Source organism: Diceros bicornis, chromosome 29 (assembly GCF_020826845.1).
Source record: "Diceros bicornis minor isolate mBicDic1 chromosome 29, mDicBic1.mat.cur, whole genome shotgun sequence".
Taxonomy (NCBI): domain Eukaryota; kingdom Metazoa; phylum Chordata; class Mammalia; order Perissodactyla; family Rhinocerotidae; genus Diceros; species Diceros bicornis.
In genome coordinates, this window is record NC_080768.1 from 28,736,269 (window position 1) to 28,763,662 (window position 27,394).

The window sequence follows — 27,394 nt, forward strand, 5'->3', positions numbered from 1 at the left end:
GATAGTATGGAAACAGTAGAAGTTTGGGACTGATAATAACAGGAGAGTATAAAGGCTTTACATTAAGTTCAATATTTATTAAAAAACCCTAATATTCCAAGTAATATGTTGTCTTATTCACAGAGAAGCTCTTGTTTATTAAAATTTGCCTATAGTTCTGAATTCCACATTCAATGATGTCATAAAAATGGTGAACCCAGTGAAATCCAAGCTGCTACAGTACCTTCTTTTAAGCTTTACGTGAAGATATGTGATTAGCAGTTTCATTACTGAAGTGTGTTGACAGTCCAAAGGAAGATTTATAAACTAAAAGGAAAATTTCAAATTATTCTGTGTGAATAATTCTTACTTTGCTGATTTGTTGAAGTATAGTTATTGTCTTCAAAAAGTGGTATTCTTAACTGACATTTTGAGCACTTGAATTAACTTAATCAAAAGTGCAATGATCATGTGGAAAATATATTAGCATGTACTGACAGAGTTTATGGATTCAGAGTAAAAATTCAGCTTTGAGAGAGTGAAGTTAAAATAGTTTTAGAAGTGATGTTTAATTGGTGTTATTTGAATCCTAAAGAAGAATTAGTGCTAGTAGGGCGAAGTCAGTGTGTGCCTGAGACAGAGCTTTAGCATTATTTTGAAATACTTGATATAAAAACTTCATTTGTATTCAAAGCTTATTTATATCATTAGAAGAAATTAACCTATTTCTCAGTAGAAGAAAAGGAGGAGGTATTAAAGAATTTTAGCATCCTTGAAGTACAATTTAAAAAGACTGAATTGTTGGAATGCTGGTTAATGGTGAAAAAGAAGTTTTCAGTGTGTTGGAGCAAAGTCTCCTCTTTTGCTGTTTGCTATCACTTGTGCTAACAAAGCTTCCTTGTGATGGTTACTGTATAGAATATTAAGAAAATGTTGTTACAAGGTCTCAGGAATTGTGTGTAGCCATTTTAGGCATAAAACCTAATATAGAAAAGTTATGTGCATGTAAACAATTTCAAGTTTATTTAGAAAGTTTGAAAATTTTAATTTTAAAAGCAGATATAATAAAAGTTTTAAAAAATTTTATATTCACCCTTGCAGATCCCCTTCCCAGTTTGCCATAAAAATATTTTCCTTTTCTGAATGTGCCATGAACTTGAAAATGTTGTCAACTCCTGGTGTAGACCATTGTTTATAAATAAAGTGGTAAATCGAGAATCATAATATATTTGAGGAAAATCAATAGATATCAAGCTCAAAAAGTGAATAGGTGACCGTTGATAAAAATTAATTTCTAAACAAAAAAGAACTTAAAGTCCCAATAAGTATTATCAGTTGATTCAACAGGAAATGTATTAATAAAAGAACTGAAAACTGTGGAAAAGGAAAATTGGAAGATAAGCAGAGAATGAAAACATAATTCCCTAAATAAAATACTCAATAGAATTACGGTGGTAGAACAAATACGGCTGGAAACTAAATAGGTATTTGTTGAGTGAACTGAACAACTGATTGGTCCTAGGAAGCCTACTTGATCTTTCCTGTCTTAGAGGACTGCAGAGGAGTTGTACTGATGGGCTCAGTGTGCTGGGGGCTAGACCTTGAGATGACAGCTTTGGAGACCTGTGAATAGAGAAATTGCCTTGCAATGCTTCAGTAGATTTGTGGTCTCTTGGTCCCCTATTTGCAACTTCCTGAGGGACCCAAAGAGCTGATTACTGCAGATGGCACAGAGAATTATACAGGTGAAGTAAAACAGCAGTCTCCCTGGGGACTGCAGCGTCAGTGGAAAGAAGACCAGTAGAACATCCAGAATAGGGAACTTCTATTGAAACAGATCTTTGAAATGGCTAGGTTATAACTTTTACAAAAGAAAGAAAGAATATTACATTTAGGGAGACTCAACTACAGTACAAAGAAACTTTCTGAAACTAACAATCTAGATCTTAACATTATAAAAGTCCGGTAGACAAACTGAAAGAGGACTATCACTGTTGAGGGTGAAGTTAGCATCTTGGAAGTCATGTGGAAGAAGTATCTTAAAATACAGAACAAAATGAAAGAAATGGTAGTCACGAAGGAAAAAACAGAGAGTAGGAGAAGAGATTCAGGCAAGAAGAAATTCACTAGCCTGTGAATAAATGCTGTAGAAGGAAAGGAGGAATAGATATGACAATTAATAACTGAACTAGTAATAGGGGTATATTAGTTTACTACAACTGCCATAATTAAGTACAATAAACTGGATGACTTAGCAGAAATTTATTGTCTTGCAATTTTGGAGGCTAGAAGTCTGAAATCAAGTTGTCAGCAGAATTGGTTCTTTCTGAGGGCTGTGAAAGACGAATCTGTTTCAGGCCTTCTCTCCGTGGCTTGTAGATGACCATCTTCTCCATGTGTTTCTTCACATCATCTTCTCTCTATGCATGTCTGTCTCTGGGTCCAAGTTTCCCTTTTTATAAGGACACCACTCATTTTGGATTAGGGACCATCCTAATGACCTCGTTTAAATTTGCTTACCTTTGTAAAGACTATCTCCAAATAAAGTCACATTCTGAGGTACTGGGGTGGTTAGGACTCCAACATATCTTTTTTGGGGGAGGGATACAATTTAACCCATGACATGGGGAAAATTTTCTGATCTTAAGAAAAGACTTGGAAAGGAGTTCTTTCCAAAGACTCACTGATCCCAAGGAGAATAAGGAGGATACATACACTTAGGCTCTTTGAAATATAAAAATCCTTGAAAGTCTTTCAAGCTCCCAGATGGGAAAAAGAGATTACTCACAACCGAAAAAAGCAACAGAAAAACAATGGACATCTTATTTGTAACATTAAAAGGCAGATGACAGTAAGAGAACATCTACAAACTACTAAGAGACTTATCCTCAGCCAACGCATCATTCTTCTGTCTATTTGAAAGAATACATTTTCGCATATGCCGGGGATCAGAGTTTATTACCTACATATTCTATCTGAAGAAAATAATTGAAAAAAGTCCTCTAAACAAACAATTGAGTCAGAACAGAGATTCAAGATAGGGTAAGATGAAGGGAAGAGGAAACTATAGTAAGCCATATATAATTTACATATGTATTTTAATTTATGTATACATTTATATTAAAATGGATGATGAAATTTGTAACATAAATGTTTGGAAAATGGTAAGAATTCTTGAAATAGAAAAACAATACTAAGAAATCTGACAGGCTGTAACTGAAACCATATCAGCAAAAAACAGTCGTTAGAAGGGTGGGGAAGTAAAAACATTCTGCGAGTTTTGCCTTGCTGGGAAGAGGGACAGTGCAAATATAGGGTCTTGGTGGGGAAGAAATAGATTTATTATTTTGCTGGGATAGTATAGTAATAGTAGGGTGGGAAAAAAGTGAGATTTTAACACTGACAATGGGAAAAAAAGAGTATGAATGATAATTTCACCCAGTCAAAAAATGGAAAAGAATAAGAGGAAACTGAAGAAAGTAAGATAAATACTAATCACTGTAAGATGAAAAGGAAAGCTCAAGTTCTTACACTAACTGTGAATGAGATGAATTTCCCTATTGAAAGACAGACATGTTCAAATTGGGCTATTCAAAATAAAAAACAGAAAAAACAAACAACAACACAAATCCCAGGTGTATGTTGTTTAAAGACGGCCTTTAAAAAAGTGATAAAGATTGAAAAGTGGCGGATAGTGGTAGATGGATAGGCAAGATGATTCCAGGAAAGTCCAAGTCAAAGCAAATCAAAATACATTATTTATTTCAAAGAGGAATTTAAGATCCTTTAATGGTACAGCATGAACCATTATGAAATGATAAAAGACTTGATTTTAGAAAAGGATGTGTCAAAGTTGTTCATATTCAACAACATAACAGCTAAATATATATATAAAATATTCTTTTATTCAATGAATTGGATCCCTTCCAAGAATAACCTTTATCTGATCAACGATTAAAATCCTCATGTATGTTGAAGAATGTCCCCATTGCAAATGATTCTACAACTTTGATTTTCTGTATGCTTTTTATCTGTACCAAGATGTAAGTAAATTTGACAAAGATGTTGGCTTTGTAAACAACTTTACTTTCAAATTCTTTACCTGGAAACACTTAGACAGGATTTTGTGTGCAAAAGAGAGTATTTACATCTAAAAATTAGACGTTTCAAATTAAAATGATTTTGGTGTTATAGGTGGCTGCAGATAAGAGTTATTGAAATTTACTTCTGTCTTGACAGTGTGAATGAATGACTTACAAAATTCGAAGATTTTATAGTTGTTTTTATAGAGTTGTGTATTATTTGCAGAAACCTCAATTTTCTGGCAGTTTTGCAAATAGATGATCTACTCTGCATATAGCAAAAACTTGTTTTCCAGTTTTATAAAAATATATTTGAAGGTTAAGAACAGACTATACACACACACACACACACACACACACACTTTGGGATCAACTTTTGATTCTCCTGTCAAGGGTTTTGAATTTGTGGCAAATATAAACTTATTAATAACCACTAACATTTGTAAAATGCTTTACAGTGAATAAAGCACATATATTTCACATATTTTATCTTATTACATATAATGCAGGTGGTAACACCAAAGACTTGAGTTGTGAGTTCTGATTCGGTGAATCAGAGGTCTTACCTAACGCCAAATTTTGCTAATGATTCAAAGAATACAAGCAAGCATCAAGTGCAGATGGAATATTTTTCTATTTGGAGGAACCCCAAGCTGTCAAACACAGATTCCAAAACTGTCCTTTTCTTCTGCGTTAGGACATGTTATGGTTTGGGTTAATAGAACAGTTTTGAGCAATGTGTACAAGAAAAAAGTAATTGCACAGAGGAAGTCATTTTGGTTTTGGAACTCCTCTGTTTTATATTCTCTTAGTTACACAGCTTACTTGACTACCTCTCCCCCTCCCACCGTTTTCCAGCCATAAATCAATAAACCATAATTCCAGACTTATTTACGATAAGCAATCTTGATAGTTGAGCTATATCTTGCTAACATTTTCTGGATAGGTACTCTTTGGTATTTTTCTGCTGGTATATACCTATTGATAGGTTTACAAGGCTACCATCTACTTTGAGGTCATTAGCATGTTTACTGGAATCCCCCAGTAGGGAGAATGAGTTACCAGCCTACTGTTAATCCTTTCTTTCCCAATGAATAAGAGTGGTGGAGTTCTATATAGAAAATTTATGTTTGCTAAAGTAATCTTTTAAAATTTTCTTCCATTAATTATCAATTTTTGCAGTTTTGGGGGTTTATGTTTGGAAAAATGAGCAATTAAAATGGATACTTGCCAGACATTATTTTCTTTGAAGTTTATATTGCTGAATATCAATAGGGATAAAGGCTATCCCTAAATTGTAAATAGTTGCTTTGATTATTTCATATTAACCATGTTTCATCATAAGAATCTTCAGGTATATATTCAAGACTGCTGCCCTTTTACTAGAAATTTGAGATAATAGGAATGAAGGTTGGGATTTGAAGAATTTTATTAAGAACTTAAGGCTACTTCAATTTAGTATGTTAAGTCACATGAGGGTATGGATCCATTTTACCATTAACAAAAAGAGTATGTCATGGTTCTCCTATTCATTGTGTTCTCTATAACCATTCTTGAAGTTTGGTTTGCACTGAGGAGAGCCCTCAAAGCTAGTAACAGATTTTTAAAAAATATCCTCTGTGAAACTCTTATTCTTAGGGAAACTTGTTCACTTGCTAGGCCAAGAGCGTAATAAGAAAACCTTAGTATAGAAAAGCTGTTAACTGTCTCAAAATTCATCTTAAGGTAGATTTGTGAACCAATCTAACAGTTTGCTGAGTTTACTTAGATCTTAGGACAGATGATAAGAAAATTAAAGATGTTAAAAATTTATAACAATTTTTACACCCAAGGACTCTCATTGTTAATGAGATAAAGATTATTCTTTGAAAGGATCGAAGTCGTAGAATAATAGGATTTTGAAACTGCTAGAACCTTAGAACTCGATTAAACTGGCTCGCTTATTTTACAAAGAAGAAATACTAAATGTATAGTTATTAGATCTAGCATGTTTTATCTGTTTCTTTTCCTTTTGGTATTCCAGCTCTGATAACCTGTACTTGGGCCTGGATGCCATAACTTACTTTAAAAATATGTATTTGGTTCTTCAAACATATTGACAGGCCTGTCTCTGAGTTTTCTTTCAAAGGTTGTACTGTGTTTATTCACAAAGTAATTGTTTTTTGACTTTGCAACTAGAGCCTTTTAAAGATGAATGGAAAAAAACTGGAAATAACTGCAAAGCAGCGGAAACTTCCTGAATGGATGTCTATGCAGAATAAAAGATGTGCTGTAGGAGAAAGAAAGGTATGCAATTTATCGATTATTCTTTCAGATGGGAAGTTTAATGTAAATTGGACTGTAAAATAAGTCAGTCTTCACTTGTGAACTTCAGGTCGTTAGTTAAGTTAGAGTTGCCGTTGTGTGAATGAACCAGAATCTAGTCATTGAATGGGTGAATGGGATTAAATTTTAATTGGGTTTACAAAATGAGAATTCTTACTCAGTACTTGCCCTTTTTAGCTAGTTTGCATGGTTGACCTTACTAGGTTGTTCCAATTCAGATGATAATTTAGAATAGTATTTACTTCAGTGAATTTTTCTGATTAATCAAGTTTAAGTCCTCGTAGATTTGAGATCTACCAACCAGTCTTCAGCATTTTTTTTTTTGGTGAGGAAGATCGGCCCTGAGCTAACATCCATTGCCAATCTTCCTCTTTTTGCTAAGGAAGATTAGCGCTGAGCTAACATCTGTACCCATCTTCCTCTATTTTGTATATGGGATGCTGCCACAGCATGGCTTAATGAGCGCTGTGTAAGTCTGCACCCGGGATCCAAACCTACAAACCCTGGGCCGCCCAAGCGGAGTGCACGAACTTAACCACTACGCCACTGGGCCGGCCTCAGTCTTCAGCATTTTTAAGGCAACCTTATTACACCTAGAATACTAGTAGAATTACAGAAAAAAATTAATAAAATACTTTCATGAAAATAGGATTAGAAGCTTGCAAATAAACTTCTTAGAAAATAATTTTACAATGGGTGGCTTTATCTTTGTAAATTGTCCTTGTGACTTCATTAGTCTATAAAGAATTAGTTGATAAAACTTAGAACTATAATTTGAATGCTTCAGTGAACTTTATTATTTAAATGAACATGTATTATTTATGAACTTTGTGCCTTTTTGGAATTTTGTTTAACTCAAGGCATCTATTCAGAAGAGTGTTTTTAAAGATGACCTCCCCTTCTTAGAATTCACTGGATCCGTTGTGTACAGTTATGAAGCTAGTGATTGTTCTTTCCTATCAGAAGATATTAGGTAAGAGATTTGAATTTCTTAGTTTCATTTGAATTTGGACCCTAAGAAGGTAACCGTTATGGTAATATCTATAAGCATATTGAATTTTACAGTTGAGATGTGTTCAATAGATAATTATTTCTACATGTAGAATATTACTAATTTCTAATTTCAGTTTTTAAATAAAAAAATCACTGAATTACATTTGTAATGTACCTGTTTGTTCATTCATAAACCTTTCTATTACTTTAGCTAATTTTTTAACTTTCAGTTCTTAAGATGTTATATATAGAACTACTGAACTTATGTTTATTTCACCAGTCTAGGAAAAAAAATGCAAGAATTACTCAACTTGTAAATGCCCCTTTATAGTTCGTAAAAAAGGCCAACATAGTAATATTTAATAATGGTTGTGATTGGCTCTGTTGCATTTAGTTAGCAACAGCTATAGCAAATGATCCTTAAAAAGAACATCAGAAATAACTGCTAGTATTTTTAAATTGCCTTGTTAAATTAGGACTCTGCAATAATACAATCTATGACTCTTGAAGCGTTTTACAGGGAGAATTAGTAAGGAATTCACTCAGATATTTGAAGTTGTTATATTTATTCTGTTTTTTTTTTTTTTTCCAAACTGTTATACATTGGGTTAAAAGAAGCAGAGATAAGTTAAGCTGCTTGTTAACGGTCTCCTGGTGAGATGTCTTCTAGATAGCATTCAGGTGTCCTCCCTCCCACTGTAGTTATCTGACCACTTTTGGGTCTCATTATATAGATTTAAATTTGTCTCACGAAGAAGGGTAAATTCTGTTTATGATTATATATTAACGCCACCATCTTAGTTTTGACTGTGCCGTAGTATGTCATATCTGAAGGTAGTAAGCGTAAGTGATTTGAAGACTGTAGTTTTGATGAATTGCATGTGTTTTATGAAAGGCAGTAGGGTTTTTTCCACCTTCTCTGGCCACTTTAAAGATTTTTGCTATTACCAGTTTTCACCAATTTGATTATGATATGCCTTTGTGTAGTGTGGCTTGTATTTATCTCGCTTGGGGGTTCATTAGCTTTTTGGATCTGTGGGTTTATAGTTTCATCAAATTTAAAAAATGTTTTCAAATTTTTTTTCTCTTATTCTGTTACTCTTTTCTCCTGGCACTCTCAATACACACTTAAGTTGATTGCTTAATGACTGTGTCATTGGTCATGAGGCTCTCTTCCTTTCAGTCTTTTTTTGTTTTTCTTTCATTCTTTTTTCTCTTTATGCTTCAGTTTGAATAGTTTATTTTGCTATGTCTGCAAGTTCACTTATTTTTTTCTTCTGTAGTGTCTGATCTGCTGTTATCTCATCCTCTGAATTTTTAATTTTATTGTATTTTTTACCTCTAGAAGTTCCATTTGTTTCTTTTTTTTTGGTGTCTTACGTTTAGCTCTCATCATATTCATGTTTTCTTTTAAATCTTTGAACATATTCAGCATATTTATAATAGCTGTTTTAATGTCCTTGTCTGTTAATTCCATTATTCTAGTTATTTTTTCTATTAAATGATTTTTATCCTGGTTATGGGTCACATTTTCCTGTTTTTTCTCGTGGCTGGACTATTTTTGAATGGACATTGTGATTTTACCTTGTTGAATGTTAGATTTTGTTGTTTTCCTACGAAGAAAGGAGCTTTGCTCTGTCGGGCAGTTAAGTTACCTAAGATCAGCTGTACAATTTGATGATTATTTTTAGGCTTTATTAGGCAGGTCTACAATACCCTTCACTCTGGGGATAATCTCAGCCCTAAGGTGTGATCCCTCTAGAGTCTTTGCTGACTGCCCCAGGTGGTCAACAGGAATCTCTACTCCGACTTTTCAGAACTTCAATGCCTCTTCCTCTGTATGGGCCCCAGGAGTTGCTCAGCATACAGTTCCCTGGTTGTTCTTTGTCTAGCCTCATAGTTTCACTCTATGCCTGCATGAGCTCCCTAGCTTGCCAGGCTCCCTCCTCTCCAAAACTCTACCCACGACTTCCAGCTGCCTCAACCTCTCTGGCTCTGAACTCTGTCTCGCCAACTCAGTGCTCTGCTTTGGATTCTCCTCCCTGTTCTGTTATCTGGAAAGTGTTCTAGGCAGAAAGCTGGGGCAACAGTAGGGTTCCCCTTTGTTTCCCTTCCTTCAGAGGACATAGTCCTGTACTGCCTATTGTCCAGTGTCTGAAAACTGTTTATATATTTTTTCCCATTTTCTGTTTGTTCATGGAGGAAAGGTGTGTCCGATCACTAGTATTCCATCTTGGCCCAAAGCAGAAGTAGAGTGTTTTATAATTTTTAAAACACATTTTTAATTTTTAAAAATTGTGAAATAGGCAAATATAAACAATAGTAGATAACAATGTAACAAGCACCCATATTCCTCCCACCTAGCTTTTTTAAATCTTAGTGTTTATTTTCTTCAAATCTCTATTAAGAAATGAAACAATAAATATAGCTGAGGGCCCGTGTAAGCCCTTTCTGATTCTCCCCTCTGTAGCCCTCTGAGATAATTTCTATCATGAATTCAGTGTTTAGCATTCCCTCAAGTGTTTTCTATAATATTCATAATTTTTTTTTTTTTGTGAGGAAGATTAGCCCTGAGCTAACATCTGATGCCAATCCTCCTCTTTTTGCTGAGGAAGATTGGCCCTGGGCTAACATCCGTGCCCATCTTCCTCTACTTTATATGGGACGCCACCACAGCGTGGCTTGACAAGTGGTGTGTCAGTGCGTGCCCGGGATTGGAACCTGCGAACCCCAGGTCGCTGAAGCGGAGCACACACACTTAACCGCTACATTACCAGGCCGGCCCCTAATATTCATGATTTTATATCCCAAAATATCATATACTATTATTTTGCCCATTTAAAAACTTTAAAAAATACTATCAAACTATGTCTGTATTCTGCCACTTGTCTTTTTCACTCAACATTTTATGTTTTTGACAATTTTTCTTTTTGGTGTATGTATTTCTATTTTAACTTGTATATAATATTCCATTGTTTCAGTATACCACAATTTGTCCCTTCTTTTGTTGATGGAAATAGAGTTTGTTTCCACTTTTGCCAGTAGGAACAGTACTGCAATGACCATTCTTAAACATTTCTGTTTGGTTCTGCACATACGAGAGTTTCACATACATATGAGAAAAGCTTGCTGGGTCATAGTATTTATACATCTTCAGCTAGATATTGTTAAAGCTTTTTCCAAAAGGATTTTACCAAGTTAAACATGCACCAGTATATGAGTGGTCCCACTGGTAAATATCCTTCTCAGCACTTGATATTCTGAGGCTTGAATTTTTGCCAATCAGATAAATATAAAATTGTATAGATTTAATCTATTTGCATTTTTCTGATTTCTAGTGAGATTTTTTGTCTTTGCATATTTATTTAGATTTGTTGACCATTTAGATTTCCTTTTGGGAATTGCTATTTATATGTTATTTGTGTTATTTTTCTCCATTTTTTCACTGGATTATTTGTCTTTTTCTTACTGATTTTTCAAGGAATTTTTAATATTTTCTGGCTATTCATTATCAGTTATGTGTAGCAAAGATATCTTCTACTGCGTACGGCTTCTCTTTTAACTTTTTTTTTTTTTTTTGTGAGGAAGATCAGCCCTGAGCTAACATCCATGCTAATCCTCCTCTTTTTGCTGAGGAAGACCAGCTCTGAACTAACACCATTTGCCAATCCTCCTCCTTTTTTCCCCCCAAAGCCCCAGTAGATAGTTGTATGTCATAGTTGCACATCCTTCTAGTTGCTGTATGTGGGACGCGGCCTCAGCATGGCCAGAGAAGCGGTGCATCAGTGCGCACCCGGGATCCGAACCCGGGCCACCAGTAGCGGAGCGCGCGCACTTAACCGCTAAGCCATGTGGCCGGCCCTCTTTTAACTTTTGAATGATGTGTTTAGTTATGCAGAAGTTAAAATTTTAATGTAATTAATTTATACTATTTTTCCCCCTTTAGCACGAGTCTGTCTGATGGAGATGTGGTAGGATTTGACATGGAATGGCCCCCAATATACAAGAAAGGGAGACTGGGCACAGTTGCACTAATTCAGTTGTGTGTGTCAGAGAGCAAATGTTACTTGTTTCATATTTCTTCTATGTCAGGTTTGTATCTCTTTTGTTTCATTTCTATATGATAGATAATTGTATTATGTCAACTTTATCCCTATAAAATTAAGCTCTTGAATTAGCTAGCGCTTCTCTCATCACCTTCCATTTATTTAAGTATTTATGTTACACCTGATTCACTCATATCCCTGTTTTATTTAATTTTCACAACATCTCTCTCAGGCATTGATGTTATTCCTGTGTTAGAGAGTAGAGAACTGAAGTTTAGAGAGGCAAAATGACCAGGAATGTACTGTTAGTGTTAGTAGAGGTAACACTCAAACTACTTGTTTTTCTTGTTGTTTATCAGTCAGAACTTTTGCTTTATGTAAGAAAAGAAATACTCAGAGTGAGGGTGTTTCTGAATTTAAACTTAATATAAACCTAAACCTAAATCTAAATATAGAATGTGTAGGAAGTAGAAAATAAATCCATCATACTTGATAGAACCTATGGAAATCATAATAAAATGTTACAGGTTTTCCTCAGGGATTAAAAATGTTGCTTGAAAATGAAGCAATTAAAAAAGCAGGTGTAGGAATTGAAGGAGATCAGCGGAAACTTCTGCGTGACTTTGACATCAAATTGAAGAGTTTTCTGGAGCTGAGAGATGTTGCAAATGAAAAGGTAAACGTAATACATATATTATTTTCATAAACAAGATAAATTTGTACTTCACTGAATGTCCCCTCTATCTGACTGTTAGATTTTTTGAAAAAAGAATTTAAGCCGTATAATGTTTTTGTAACAATAAAGAAGTCCCAAATGAGTGTTACATAACAAAAACCTTTAGTTCTAATCCATTGCCTTAGCAAATAATTTCTTTAAACAAGCAACCCCCCCATATTTAGTACTGTTGCACTTTGTTTCATATATTTGCAAATTTAAATATTGCATTTTAAGTTTCTCTCTTTCATCCATTTATAGCAATACATTTTTTCTTTTTTTAAGGGAGAGCATAATGCTGCTCCAGTGGTATGATGCTCTTAGTGGAAATTTGACTATCAGTTCCATTACCTATATTTCACATATTTTATTAATGTAGTCATTAAGTTAAATTCTCATATTTAGCCAAGTATTCTTTGGCTGGGAAGTAGAAAGCCTACCAACCTATTCAACTTTTTTCCATGAACAATACTTTTACAGTCCAAGAATTTTAGTACCTATTGGGGAAATTCCAGAATTAAATTTTTTTAATTTTAATTTTTAATTTTTTTAGTGAGCTGACATTGGTTTATAACATTGTGTAAGTTTCATGTGTACAACATTATAATTCGACTTCTGTGTATACTATAATGTGCTCACCACCAAAATCTAGTTTCCACCACGAAGTTGGCCCCCTTTACCCATTTTGCCCTCTCCCCACTCCCCTCCCCCTCTGGTAACTTCTAATCTGTTCTCTGTAACTATGTGTTTCTTTTTGTTTTGTTATGTTTTGTTTGTTTATTTTGTTTTATCTTTCACATGAGTGAAATCATACAGTATTTGTCTTTCTCCATCTGACTTATTACACTTAGCATAATACCCTCAAGGTCTATCCACGTTGTTGTAAGTGGCAAGATTTCATCTTTTTTTATGGCTGAGTAGTATTCCATGTGTGTGTGTGTATATATATATATATATATATACACACATACATATACACACACACTCACACACCGCATAGTCTTGATCCCAGAATTAAATTCTTATAATGTGTACTGCAAAGGAGATTTTTAGTGACAGGAAATTTATTAAGGACTACCACTGCAAATGACGTTTCTAGTGACAGGAAGTTTATTGAGGACTATCTCTGCCTTCCTTATATTTTGGTATAACATTTCCAACTTTATTTGTGGCATAGTCATTTGGTGGTATTTAGGAATATCCGAAAATAGAAGGAAGTGATATTTGCTATGTTGGTTTTTTGTTACTTCTAGCTGAGATGTGCAGAGACCTGGAGCCTCAATGGTTTGGTTCAACACCTCTTTGGTAAACAGCTTCTGAAAGACAAGTCTGTCCGCTGTAGCAATTGGAATAATTTTCCTCTCACTGAAGATCAGAAAGTGTATGCAGCCACTGATGCTTATGTATGTAACAAAGATCTTTAGACTATGATGTATTTTTTAAACCTTATAATAAATTACTTTAGAAAAATTTTATTGTGGCACAAACTCAACTAAAATATTTTAAATCAATTTGGCATTAAAAATGCTTAGGAAGACGTTTAGTGAAACTGTTAATTCTCAATATTAATTAGCAAGTACCAATCAACAGATTGTTTGTTTAATGCTAGTTATTTTTATTGTCATGAAGCCAAAATAATGTCTAATTTGTATGTAAAAAATGTGAGTTCTCCGAAAACATGAAACGCTAATAAGCCCAGATTGAGCAAGCACAAATGGTATTGATGATGTATTTGATTTATAAGCAACTTCAGAATAAAATAATTACAAGAGAGTTTCTATATTGAAACTGGCCTTATTTCTTATATTTATATTTAGATGTGGTAAAAATTTAGAAAAATTACTTCCAAATTTAGCTGTTACTCAGATGTATTTTCATATTTATAGTGAAATATGGGCTTATCTTTATATACATAGCACTACTGGTTTCTTTTTCTCAAGAAATATATTTTATGTCCCAGTGGATTTATTTTTCCCTAATTCATACTTATATTTGTAGATGAATATCTTGTTTCCCTTTTTGCATCTGTTTTTGGGAATGGAAGCTCCTTTTATCCATAAACAGAAAGAAATGCAGTTTTTTTGGGAAATAGGATAATTTTCCCTTATGTTCTGTTTAAAAAAATCATAAAACTTGTTCAGAACTAACACAAGTTCTGTAGCATTTTTATCCATGAAACATCAGTGTGACTTCATTGTTCTTATAAATAGTAAACCTAGAAGGAGGACTGTTTATACCCTAATGTTCTCAGCTGATTTCATGAGATATGGGGAATGGATATCTATAGTCAAAGCAGATTTCTCTTGGGCCAACCTGGTGATGTAGTGGTTAAGTTCACGCATTCTGCTTTGGCGACCCGGGGTTCACAGGTCTGGATCCCAGGCTTGAACCTGTGCACTGCGTATCAAGCCATGCTGTGGCAGGCATCCCGCATATAAAGTAGAGGAAGGTAGGCATGGATGTTAGCCCAGGGCCAATCTCCCTCAGCAAAAAAAAGAGGAGGATTGGCAACAGGTGTTAGCTCAGGGCTAGTCTTCCTCACCAAAAAAAAAAAAAAAAGCAAACCCACAAAAAAACCAGATTTCTCTTATTTGATTATATTTTGTTCAATTCCATTTGTAAGTTATTTGATTGGGATACCTGCTTATAATATTGGATGTTAAAAGGTGAAAACTTAAACTTTTATTTTAAGGTGTAGATCGTTTACTTTGTTCATTCTCACAATTGCAGTGGTGAATAAATGAAGGCATTTAGATCTTTGCATAACATAATAGGTTGAATTCAGCTTTTGGGGTGCTTTGGGAATCGTTGTTTTGGATTTTTGTAAAGATGGGACATAGAGTTTTATTTTGGTGATCTTTAGTATGCTCTTTTCATTTTTCCGTTTTTCTGTAGGCTGGCCTCATTATTTATCGAAAATTAGAAATTTTGGGTGATGCTATGCAAATGTTTGCTATAAATAAAGGTATGTTATGATCTAAAATAAAAGATAAAATTTTAATTTGCTCTTTTGTGAGGTTTATCTCCAAAAAGACAATATTCACACATGTGTGAAATACTAAGTATTATTACAACTTCTTGAGTGCCTGGGCAGTTTTGACATTAGGGTAAGATCTATTTGACCAAAGCTTAGGGTTTCAGCCATGTTACTTTTGGCAAAGCAAGACTTACTACTTTTACTCTGTAGCATTGCTGTTCCTTAGGCTTCTAGCGTTGGGGCTCTGTGGCTTTGAAAACATCAGTGATACAGCCAGCTGTCTCCCAGTCTGGGGATTACACATCCTTGCTATAAAAATTTAAGGTATATAAGATGCTTTATAGTGCCCTGGTTTAAATTTCTAAATTTTCTCCAGGGTAGGATAACGCTGCTGTTTTTCCCCAGAAAGAATGGCCACTCCATTCGTCTCCAGTGCCTGTCTCCGATATCTCGATAGGTCACTGATGGCAGGTCTGCAGAGTAGCGTGGAAGAACACAGGCTTTTGTGTCACATAGACCAGCGGTGGAGTCCCAGCCACGTGACCTGGAATTCACCCATTTCCCCGCGTTGGGAATGTGCGTGATAGCATAATATCTATTTCATAGAATAGTCGTGAGCACTAAAAGAGACACAATATTCAAAGCACCTATATCGATCTGTATAGAGCTGTTATTACTATTCTTATGGCTGCTTTTTGGAGATTTTAAATAATTATGGTTGTTAAGATGTTAATTAAATTAGGTGATTTTGCTAAATAAATTTAAAAATATGGCATGACGTCCTCATATAAAATTATATAATATCCTTTATAATTGTCATTGAGAAGGGATCCATACCCTCTGTGGTAGACCCTGCCTCTTTACATGTTAAGGTAGAAGATTTCTAATACTTCTTTCTCTCCTTATATATAAGAACTTATTTAACTCATATTAGAATTAAATTCAACAGAGGGGGTTCATGATTTTCTGATTTTATAGTTTGCAGAATTGCTCGTAGGTTACACTTGCAATTTTGTCTGATTAAAATGCTTCTGAGGAACATTTAAGATATTTCTCACTAAAGTAACATATATTTATAAGTTGGTACTGAAGTCCTGGTGTCTGTGTACCTGTCACTGCAATACTACATTCTTTGACCCTTACTTCTATCCTCTATTAACGTTATCTGTGTAAGTATATTGTAATATCTGAAGAGAAGTAACTTGACTAGGATCCCAGGGAATTTTAACTAAGATTATCATTTCTTTTTTTCTCTCCCTCCCTTCTTTCCTTCGTGTTATTAAGCCAGAGGTATCAGCCTCACCTTTCTTGAATTTCTCTGATGTATACATAGATGATGTTTTCAAATGACCACTTTCGGTTTATGTTATAAGATTGTGTTTTTTCTTTTTACTAAAGGATAAAAATAGAGTAGAACATCAGGAAATAAAAGGATATTTTCACATTGTTTCTCACTGTTAAAATATTAGGTAGTTAATAAGCACTAAATCAGATAGTAGTTAATTATGTATTTATTCCTTTATTAAATATTGTTGAGCACTTTACAGTACGGAAATACAGTAGTGAACAAGACAGGCATAATCTGTTTCCTGAGAGGGAAACCTACCGTTTAATGGGAGATACAGATGAACAAAAAAGGCAATTGCAATGTAGGGAGATGATTTTTTATGATGTGGGAAAACAAGGTGCAGTTTTTAGCACATAGGAGAGGCGTCCACTGTGTATTTCTAGGTATTAGAGAATATTTTCTGGAGAAAGTGATGTTTAAGGCAAGACCTGAAATATGAGCAGGACTTGGCTAGCTGAAGAGTACATGGAAAGTGTCGTAGGCGCAGGAAATAGCAGGTGCAGAGTTTCAGAGGTAAGAGAAATCATGTTATCAATCGACAATTGAAAGTAGTTTGGTATTGTGAACAATGGAATATGACAGGATGAGGGATGAAGGAGAAGCAGAAACACGAAAGCAGATAGGCCATGTTAAGGAGTTTACATTATCTCCTAAGAGCTATTGAGTGTTTTAAACACAAGGGTGACATGAATTACATTAAAAAAAAATAATAACAACTGGGGCTATAGAGCAGAAATGGATTGTCAGAGGCAAGGGTCACAGTGGGAAGACCCGTTAGGAGGCTGTGCCAGTAATTCAAGTGAGAGGTGATGGTGACCTGGCTTGGTTGGTTGTATTGAGGATAGAGAAGTGGCTAGATTCAAAATACATTTAATAGAGCAGTAGAATCAATAGAATTTGATGTGGTGATGAGAGCCATGTGTCAAGGCTCATTCCTGTGTCGTTGGCATGAGGAACAGGGATGAAAAACATTGAAAAGGAGGAGCAAGATTTGGGGATGAGGAGTCATTCAGTTGATTTTAGATATGTTAAAGGAAGGAAGCTGTGATATAGCAAAGTGGAGGTGGCCAGTGGGCACTTAGATATACAGCCTATAACTCAGTTGACAGTTTGAATTAAAGGTAAAGAATTGGGAGTTAGAGATAAAGAATTGGGGCTTAGACTCTTGAGAAACTCTTAGTGTTTAAAGTTTGCATGGAGGAGGGGACACCAGAGGCGTTGCCATAGGCATAGAAGGAAATTAGGAGGTGTGGTGTGCAAAAGGCCAAGTGGAGAACATGTTTTCAGTAGGAGACGTTATCAACTTTTAAATTCAGCTGAGAGTTTGAGAAACTGAGGACTTAGAATTAATTATTAGATTTGGCAATGTGGCGGTGATTTGTAACCCTCTACTACAGCAAAAGTGTGCTGGGTGACAAAAGAGTGTTTCGAAGAGAGTGGTCATTTGGGGCTTGTACTATTAAAACAGAAAAGGGTCCATAGGCTCGATAACATGAAGGTGCTATAACCATAGCAAGAGTGGAGTAGTGGAATGATGTGGGTGAAATCATATTAACATGAATAAAGGACTAAGTTAGATCTAAGCAATGTGAGAAAGCATGTGTAAACAACTTTTTTTAGAAGCTTGGTTTGGAAAAGGAATATTCATTTATTCATATAACATGTTTGTTGAGTGTTTATTATCGGTCAGGCACTGTTCAGTTGCTGGGGAAAATGCACTAAACAAAACAGACCAGCCCCTTCACTTCATTTGACTGAAGTGAGGGAATGAGCCATGCAGATACCTGAGGGAAGAACATAGCAGGCATAGGGGAAGGAAAGAGTAAAGCCTCTGAGGGTGACTGCTTGCCTTGTTTGAGGAACAGTGAGTAGAACTGAAGTGAAATGAAGTGAAATGAGTAAGGGTGGAAGTAGTAGGAAAATGAAACTAAAAAAGTAACTTGGTCTAGATCATTTAGGGCCTTATAAGCTGTGATTCTGACTTAATATTTTATTATCTAAAATAAATGCAATGATGAGTGATGGGAAACCCTTACAGGATTTGGAGCAGGAGAATGACAGGATTAAATGTTTATTTTAAAATAATTTTTCTGGCTGCTATAAGAGGGCAAGTGTTTAGGCTATTGTAATAGTCCAGGCAAGAGAGGATAATTGTCCAGACTAGGCTGGTAGCAGTAGAGGTGGTGAGAAGTGGCAGATTGTGTGTATATTTTGAAGGTATATATTGTGAAGGATTTGCTGATGAATTCTCCATACGGGGTAAGAATCAAGGTATTTTGGTAGGATCAGCTGAGTGAATGGAAGGGCCAGTTACAGTGGAAAGATTATGGGAAGAGCAGGTTTTGGTGAGAAAAATCTAGATTTCAGTTTTAGACATGCTAAATTTTAGATGCCTATTGATATCCAAGAAAGTATCTTAGTTGGAAATGTGGTTCTGTAGTTGAGGGGAAAGGTTGAGGTTGAAGATGTGACTTAGGGAATCATCAGCATACAGATGGTAGTTAAAACAGTGAAACTAGATGAGATAAAATAGGGAGTGAATGGAATAAAGAACAGAAGAGGCCCAATTACTGACATCAAGGGCAGGCCCACACTCAGGAAGAGGAGGAGAGTGCAGCCAACAGGACTGAGAAGGGGCAGGAATGATGGAGGAAGTATAGGAGGTGTGGTGTTCAGAATCCAAGTGACGAACACGTTTTAAGTATGAGGAAGTTACCGACTATTTTAAATACCTCCAAGAGTTTGAGTGAGATGAGGACTAGAATCAACAATTAGATTTGACAGTGTGGAGGCCATCGGTGACCTTTCCAAAGCAGCTGTGCCCTACTGGTGGGGGTGAAAGCTTCCTTGGAGTCGGTTTAGGAGAAAATGGGAGTAGAAAATTAAGACAGTGAGTATGGACACCTTTTTCAACGAGTTTTGCTGTAAATGGGAATAGTGATATGAATTAGCAGATTGGGGGTGAGAAGATGAAATAGTTTTCTTCTTTTTTCTATTTTCTTAGTGACATAAGGGGTGAAGTTGTTCCCTGAGTAAAAGGAGGGACAAGCAGATGTTGGGGTCTTGGAGAGAAAGAAAGAGGTATGAAATAGTCATCTTGAAAGTGGGAAAGTGGGAAATATAGAATAATTACCAATCATCACTGAGGGTTCATTTGAGATCTGTGTCATGAGTTTAAAGCAAAGTGAAGTGAGTCGTCATAGTTGTGTTTTATTTTCATCTATATTCAACTGCTTGATATAGGCATCAAGTTGATAAAAAAGCTGGGTTTAGTTAGAGTGGGGGTTTTGCCAGGTAAGTACCGTGGAGAGAGAAAAGAGCAAAAGAATTGAGAGTCCATAGAAGGGAATGATTACTATAATATGGGTAAAAAAGGAAAGTGAGACATGGTGGGGAGTGGGAGTGGTAAGGGTAATGGATAAGGAAAAGGTGTAGGGTCAATGGATTTAGTTCCGAAAGTGTGAAAGAATTGTTGTATTGGAGAAAGCATGCTGATGTTCAGAAGGTGTAATGCCTACAATTGAAGTTTGGAAGTGGTGACTTTATTGGCAATTATAAGGTCAGGGGTGTGACTATAGGAATGGGTGGCTGAGGTCAGCTGAGGAAAACGTTGGAAATAGAGAGATGAAGGCACTGAACAGGCCACACTTTTAGGTAGAGCATCTCTGTGAATGTTGAAATCACTAGGGATTACAGTAGTAGTGAAGGGAAAGACAGTGAACTAGGCACTAAAATCTTCAAGGAATGAAAGGTTGTTATTTTGAGATCACAAGATAACTGCAGCAATCAGGAATAGCAGATGGTATAATCCTATGTTATGTGCTTCAGAGGAGCTGGACTTTTTGAAGGACAAGAGAAGTGTTGATTGGGGCTGCCCCGTGGCTTAGCGGTTAAGTGCACGCGCTCCGCTGCTGGCGGCCCAGGTTCAGATTCTGGGCGCGCACCAACGCACCGCTTCTCCGGCCATGCTGAGGCTGCGTCCCACATACAGCAACTAGAAGGATGTGCAGCTGTGACATACAACTATCTGCTGGGGCTTTGGGGGAAAAATAAAATAAATAAAATTATTAAAAAAAAAAGAGAGAGAAGTGTTGATGAAGAGTAAGAAATTCTAAGCAGAGGAGGGATTTGGGAAAGGAGGGCAGGTTATGTGGTGTTGGTGGAGAATGGTGTACCAGACAGAATGAAGTTGAGAGTTTGGAAGATGATCACTGATTAGAAAGGCTTGCATGTTATTTTGGTGATGACTGGCAATGAGGGCAGTGAGGAATGGCTGTTGGGTAAGGTTATGTTTACCAAACTGTATTTAATAAGTAGCAGCCAACATGGTGTTATATTGATTTCTGATTTTAAAAGAGTACAGATGGGTTCAGTCTTATTTCTACCTTCTGTTTCTGGCTAGGTTGATAACCACTTGATTGTAATATGTATATCTGCACATCACTTGGCATTTATTCTAAAATTTAAATAGCAAAATTTGAAAGGAAAGTAAAGTGACTGAGGTGATTTGGATATAGGATAAGGAAGTCTTTTTGTTGGAATTCATTGAAGGAAAGAAAATGAACACGTGAGCCCTAATACTGTTTAAATAAATGGCTAAATAAATATCTCTGCTTTGTGGTTTGAAAATTAATATTGATTCTGTTTTTCTAGAGGAGGAAATACTGCCTAGTGATGTGAAGAAACAATTGACTTCAATCTCTGAGGATGTGCTGGATCTGGCTAAGCATCTTCCTGACACTTTCAGAAAATTGGAAAATCCACAGAGGTTAAATATTATCTGTTTTTATCGATTCTTTTTGTTCTTATTGCATTTTCCTATATATGAAAAATTACTTTTCGTTAGGGTAGACTCATGTAAATTTCCTTGAATATATGCACACAAACTAATGTATAAATTTAAGAAATATCTTGCCAATTGTTAAATTATGTATCAAAACGTTTAAGGGCTTCTCTGTCTGCTTTATAGGATGTTTTATGAAACAAAGCAGAATAAAATTCATAAGTCCACATGAAGTAAAATATTTAAGATTCAAAGTTATATTTTTCTTTCTGTTTATGGACATCTTTCATTTAATTATATTTATAGTTTAGTCACTTGAAATCTATAAATAAAAGCAACTTTTATGCATCAGTAGACAATGAGAACAAGAGGCATTCAGATTTTAAAGATCTTTTTATAGCTAAAGCACTAGATAACTGGAGATATTTGGATTAATAGACATTGGACTACTGGTGCCGTATAGCTGACTCTTTTTGGAACCAGGCCTTGCCCTAGCCTTAATTGCTGCATTACTTCCTCTCAAAGCAGGAATGCTCTTAAACAGTGAATGATTACAATGTGTTAATATAATTTTGAGTCAAAAATACTTTGTAGAAATGTGAAGCAGTTAGTTGAAATAGAATTCTGACTCTGACACATTGTGATGTTAATGTATTCTTTTTTGGATGAGATTTGTGATATATATTTTGATTGAGAGATTTGAAAATATAATATAGAAATTTAGCTGTTTTTCAGAGTCATTTTTCCTCCTAGCAATTTGTTTTAGTAGTTTTAGTAACTTTGAGAATTTTGGAAAGATGTCACTGTCAGATGGGGAAGGGTACCAATAAAACCATTTCATATTCATTTTTACATTTTTCCTTTCATGAAAGAAGAAAAATCACCATTTACGTGATGTTTACATGCATTTCAGATTTTTGTTCTAGCAATTAACATTTCTACTGAATGTAAATTACATATGCTTAATGCTTTGCTTTGTAATACCAAAGCTCAATAGGTTTTCTTAAAACTTAAAAATGGAAAATACTGGATTCATTTTTAGTAAAGATAAATCTTGTTTTAATGTCAAAACAAGAACTAGTTAAATCTCTTATTTTCAGGTTCTTTGTAAGCAGTCTATATTAATACCTAACTTATCTAGATTACACCTCAGAGCCGGGAGGGAACAAAAAAGGCCTCTGAACAGCCAAAATATATGCCATCAGCATGAATTCAAACTCATTTAACTGCATTCCCAGTGGAGTGCAGGAGGCCACATTCAGAGCATATTTGCTTGTTTGACAAGCTTGGATATCCATTTAAAATGAAAACCAGGTATAGATAACAAATGGTAGGCACATGACAACAGCTGGAAGTTGCAGCTGGCAGTCTGTGAAGGAGTGGATAAAACTTTAAAAATTCAAACTAAGAACTCTTGAAATAGAGCAGTTTGAGGTTTGTTACAGAAGGGAACAGCTTTATGCTTCAGTGGGCCTGGAAGGTATTGGATTATATAGTACTACTTAGTCATTGATTTAAATTCAATACATGTCTGTTATATTGCTGTCATGTACTTGACATTCTGCTGGGTCTTGAGACTGTCTGCAGGCTGCTAATATGCATAATAATAATCCTGAGAAAGAAGGAAAAGTACACTAAGCTTTATTGAAGAAGATAGGACAGCCTTTGATATGTGTTAGAGTAAATAGTTATCTTACATGAAACGTGTCATTTTCTGATGTTAGCACAAGACAAATGAGCCCTTACGGTCTTGTCAGTCAATGTGTGTGTCACTGTTGCTATGTTTATATATGAGAGCATTCTCTATGCATTTAACAATTAAACTGTGTCACCTATCTGTTTCTACTAAAGTATTTTGGCATACCTCGGAGATATTGCGGGCTCAGTTCTAGACTACGGCAATAAGGTGAATATTGCAACAAAGCAAGTCACACGAATTTTTTGCTTTCCCAGTGCATATAAAAGTTATGTTTACACTATGCTGTAGCCTGTTAAGTGTGCATTACGTCTAAAAAAGCAATGTGCATACCTTGATTAAAAATACTTTATTGCTGAAAAAATGCTAACCATCATCTGAGCCTTCAACGAGTAGTAATCTTTTTGCTGTTGAAGGGTCTTGTGCAAAAACGCAGTATCTATGAAGCACAATAAAGTGAAGCACGATAAAATGAGGTATGCCTGTAGTTCTCATATTTGAATACCTGTGTATAATGCTAAATATTCTTTATAAGATTTGAAAAATTTAGAGTGTTAGTGAGTTTTTAGGTTCTGAACTTAATTTTTCTTTTGATGTTGTTTGTACTGATGTAGACTTTGTCACCTTAAGTGTGAGCCCAACTTTGGATTGCTGTTAATGGTGTTATTTTTAGTATGGAAACAATTCAGCATTTTTGATAGTTTATTTCTGTGAATGATCAAATTTTTATTTGAATCATCAGTATAAAACTTTGAAAGTCATGTCAGCTTTTATTAAGTATTGATTTTAATGCAGAAAAATTAGAAGAGCTAAACAAAAGCATTAGTTAAATAGTAAAATGTCTCTTTGCTCTTCATATTCCCTTTTCTCCCTCTAATTTCCACTTTATGAAGTAACTAAAAATTGCTTTAATAAGCCCTATAACAAACAGACAAGATAGTGTGCCTCATTTTACACTCTAGCTGTGGTTTTCCTTTCCAGTTAATCAGGTTTGGTTATAATATAGCCATTTAAAGTCACTTAGTTAGAATGTTGTATTAGCAACTATAATTAAGGAGTTGAGATATACAGTTCATATTTGTTCATATACATCTTTTCCACATTTTCTCATTTGTCATATTTGCCCACTGATGGGAAGTTTTTTTTCTATTCCAAAGAATATGAGTTTGGTTTTAAGGTTTTTGAAGATGCAAAATGGCATCATTTTTGAATTATAACATAAATACTCTTATGTGTTGCAGTTGGGACTAGTAATTGATTGGTAAATTGAAAAAGTTAGGTAAAACATGGGATGATAAAAATTTTCTTTTAACTTAACTAATATATTAATGTATATTTGGTTCCCAATCTTTTGATAATACATCATGGCTTTTTCATTAAATATAGGCTTGCTGCTTGGAGTTCTGCAGTGTTTCTTGTTTAAAGCACACCCATAATGTATCATCTACAATTTCTAGTTTCAGTTTCTTTAAAATGGAGTGAAAACTTAAGACACTTGAAGCAGTTTGAATGCAGAGTCCTAGGAGTTTTTTAAGATTTTTCCTCCAAACTTTTATAGGTAGTACGACTATAGTTAATCACACAGAACTTTTTTTTTGAAAAGGAAATTTGCAAAGTCTTTCCACATGTTCAACTTAGAATTCAAAGAAATAGTTTTTTTTTGGTGGTCATGTATCATTGATTTGATTTACATTTAATTTAATTAATTACTCTAAAAAGTATAACTGGCATAAACAATTAGTTTGGGACCAAACACTACTGATGCCTAGTAAGCATACACGTCAACTGTTGAATGCAGAAGTGCTTTGTTGTACTTGAGAGTAGCCCACAAGTTTTACGCGTATAGTGGGAATTTGAGAATGAAGAGCAACTTTAATCCAATCTGTCCTTTAAGTGAAGGTCAGTTTAGAAAGCTTCTACTTATTAAAAAGCATTAAAACGTGTCCTTATAGTTAATGAAATTAAAGTTGAATTAACCTTTCTTAAATTTTTTTTAGGGTTTCTATACTATTGAAGGATATTTCAGAAAGTCTCTGTTCATTGAGGAAGATGATATTTGGTTCTATCGAGACCGAACTGGGGCCCACCAGTAATTTTAACTTATCACCATTGGAAGATCCAACTGTTGGTGGAGTACAACAGAAACAAATTAGAGAACATACAATTTTTACTGAAGTTGAAGATGAGACATGGGACACAACACTTGATGATTTATTTAAACATGATGGAGAAAATGTACTTGGAAATGAAGTTAAAAAAATAGACAGTGGATTTGAAGATGGACTAGAAGACAATAAGTTGAAAGAGAATACAGAAAGAAGTTGTGTGATGTCATTAGATATTACAGAATATGAACTCCAAATTTTGGAACAGCAGGCTCAGGAAAAAAATCTTAGTGATGTTACTTGCAAATCTCCTGAGGTACTAAATCAAGAGAAAACAGTTTCATTCACTAGTGGGGGTTGGCAGATTTTTTTCTGTAAAGGGGCAGATAGTAAATATTTTAGGCTTTGTAGACCACACAGTCTCTGTTGTAACTACTCAATTCTGCCAATTTAGTGTGAAAGCAGCTATAGACAAGTATAAACAAATTAGCTTGTCTGCATTTCAATAAAACTTTATTTACAAAAACAAAAAGTGGGCTAGATTTGGCTTGTGAGCCATAGTTTGCTGCACCTGACTTATATACATCATACATAAGCAGCATCTTATAGTCTTACAGTGGAGAGATTTTATAGTGTCAATACATATTTGTTGTAATTTGCTATTTCAGCATTTCTCCTGTTTTTTTCATAGCAGATATCTCTACTTTTTGTGGATTCCCTACATATCTACTACTGTTTACTCTCCCAAACTTGACTTTTGGGAGTATGTTTCTTTCCTCATATAGATTTTCTGTACTTGCTGTTGTGAGAAAGTTTCTAATAATGCTTTTGCTTGAAACTAACCTTTACTGTCATCTGGAGAGTCAGTAATCTATGTTTTTTTCTTGATAGATTATTGTTGAATATTCTATATTCTCTATCGACTTCATGTTTAGATTTCTAATTATTATGTTCTGATTTGATTAATTTGTGAAATTATGTTTTTCTCCTGGCTAAGTTAAGCATATCTTTTGAAACAGTGACATTGTAGTAGAGGAATTATTGTGTTTCTTTTATTGTAAAGACAAATCATAAAAAGTGGTACCATATAGCTGTATACTTTTATCACATTTGTTATTCATTAGTTTAAAAAATTACCTATGATGCCCATATTTGGTAGAATTTTATACATTTTCTTTTGCAGTAACTAAGTTTTAAGTTTTTAAAATTAGATTTGAAAGTCATTTAATAGGGTTATTTCCCCCTCAGTTTTCTAATAGCAATCAAAGTATCAGTATTTGAGAAGTTCTCTATGTTTGGTAACTGTATTAACAATCACTTCTATCAGTATATAAATGCATTTTATTTTATTTTAATTATTTTATTTTACTTATTTTATGTTATTTTATTTTATTTATTTTTGTGAGGAAGATCAGCCCTGAGGTAACATCCATGCCAATCCTCCTCTTTTTTCTTTTGAGGAGGAAGGCTGGCCCTGGGCTAACATCCGTGCCCATCTTCCTCTACTTTATATGGGACCCGGCCACAGCATGGCCTGACAAGCAAGCAGTGCCTCGATGTGCGCCCGGGATCCAAACCTGGGCCGCCAGCAGCAGGGCGTGCGCACTTAACTGCTACACCATGGGGCCGGCCCTAAATGCATTTTATTTTAATGTTGTTTTCAAACTATTCTCATACCAACCACTTGAAAATCAGATTCCCCTTTGGGGACTTATCTTTTGCTGACGTCTGCATTACCCTTTAATTTTTTAGAGATTTCTTATTAGATATACACTTTAAAATGGTATTTTTCAAATAATGATACAGAATTATGATCAAGATTTCATGATCTGACTGACATCTTTCACCCCAATTATTGCCATTTGTTATGTAATAATTATTAGCATTTTTTCCTTTATTCATTAAAGACCCCATTTAAAAAGTAAAAGTATTTTTCTCTTGTATAAAGCTTATTGCACAATCTTTTCTTAAAGATTAGTTTTTGCAGGTTAATTAAGGCTATACTTCGTTTTCCTAGTTTCAATTTAAAGATTAGACATTTTTGGAGGTCCCTTTTCTATATTTCTTTTGTGGGTTTCTTTTGTGTAGATTCCATGCTGTTGGACACTTGCTTCCTGGGGATTGCCAAATTATTGTAAAAGTTCCTCATATCCAAACATCAGCTATGGCTGAATAAATAACTTCTCTGACACTGTTTTTCAAATACGTGTAGATGCTGTTTGTACAATAGCAATTTATTTAAAGGTATTATTACAATCATAGTAGCTTTTTGTGATCTTTTTTTAAATCAGAGGATATAAAAGAACAGCTGTTGTTCCTGGCTTTGTACAGAAGTTTTCAACATT

General features: G+C 34.8%; 1 protein-coding gene across 7 annotated transcripts in view; it reads left to right on the forward strand.

Moving 5' to 3' along the window:
* The window catches only part of WRN (WRN RecQ like helicase), a 120,389-nt gene that overhangs the window by 12,983 nt on the left and 80,012 nt on the right, over positions 1–27,394 (forward strand). For all 7 annotated transcript variants that reach the window (XM_058525165.1, XM_058525170.1, XM_058525164.1 and 4 more), the window contains 8 exons: positions 6,240–6,347; positions 7,247–7,359; positions 11,326–11,471; positions 11,953–12,101; positions 13,394–13,543; positions 15,036–15,105; positions 21,119–21,233; positions 24,942–25,365. In XM_058525165.1, the coding sequence (XP_058381148.1) occupies positions 6,252–6,347; positions 7,247–7,359; positions 11,326–11,471; positions 11,953–12,101; positions 13,394–13,543; positions 15,036–15,105; positions 21,119–21,233; positions 24,942–25,365 (1,263 nt within the window). In that variant the 5' untranslated portion in view covers positions 6,240–6,251. The remainder of the gene's footprint in view (positions 1–6,239; positions 6,348–7,246; positions 7,360–11,325; positions 11,472–11,952; positions 12,102–13,393; positions 13,544–15,035; positions 15,106–21,118; positions 21,234–24,941; positions 25,366–27,394) is intronic.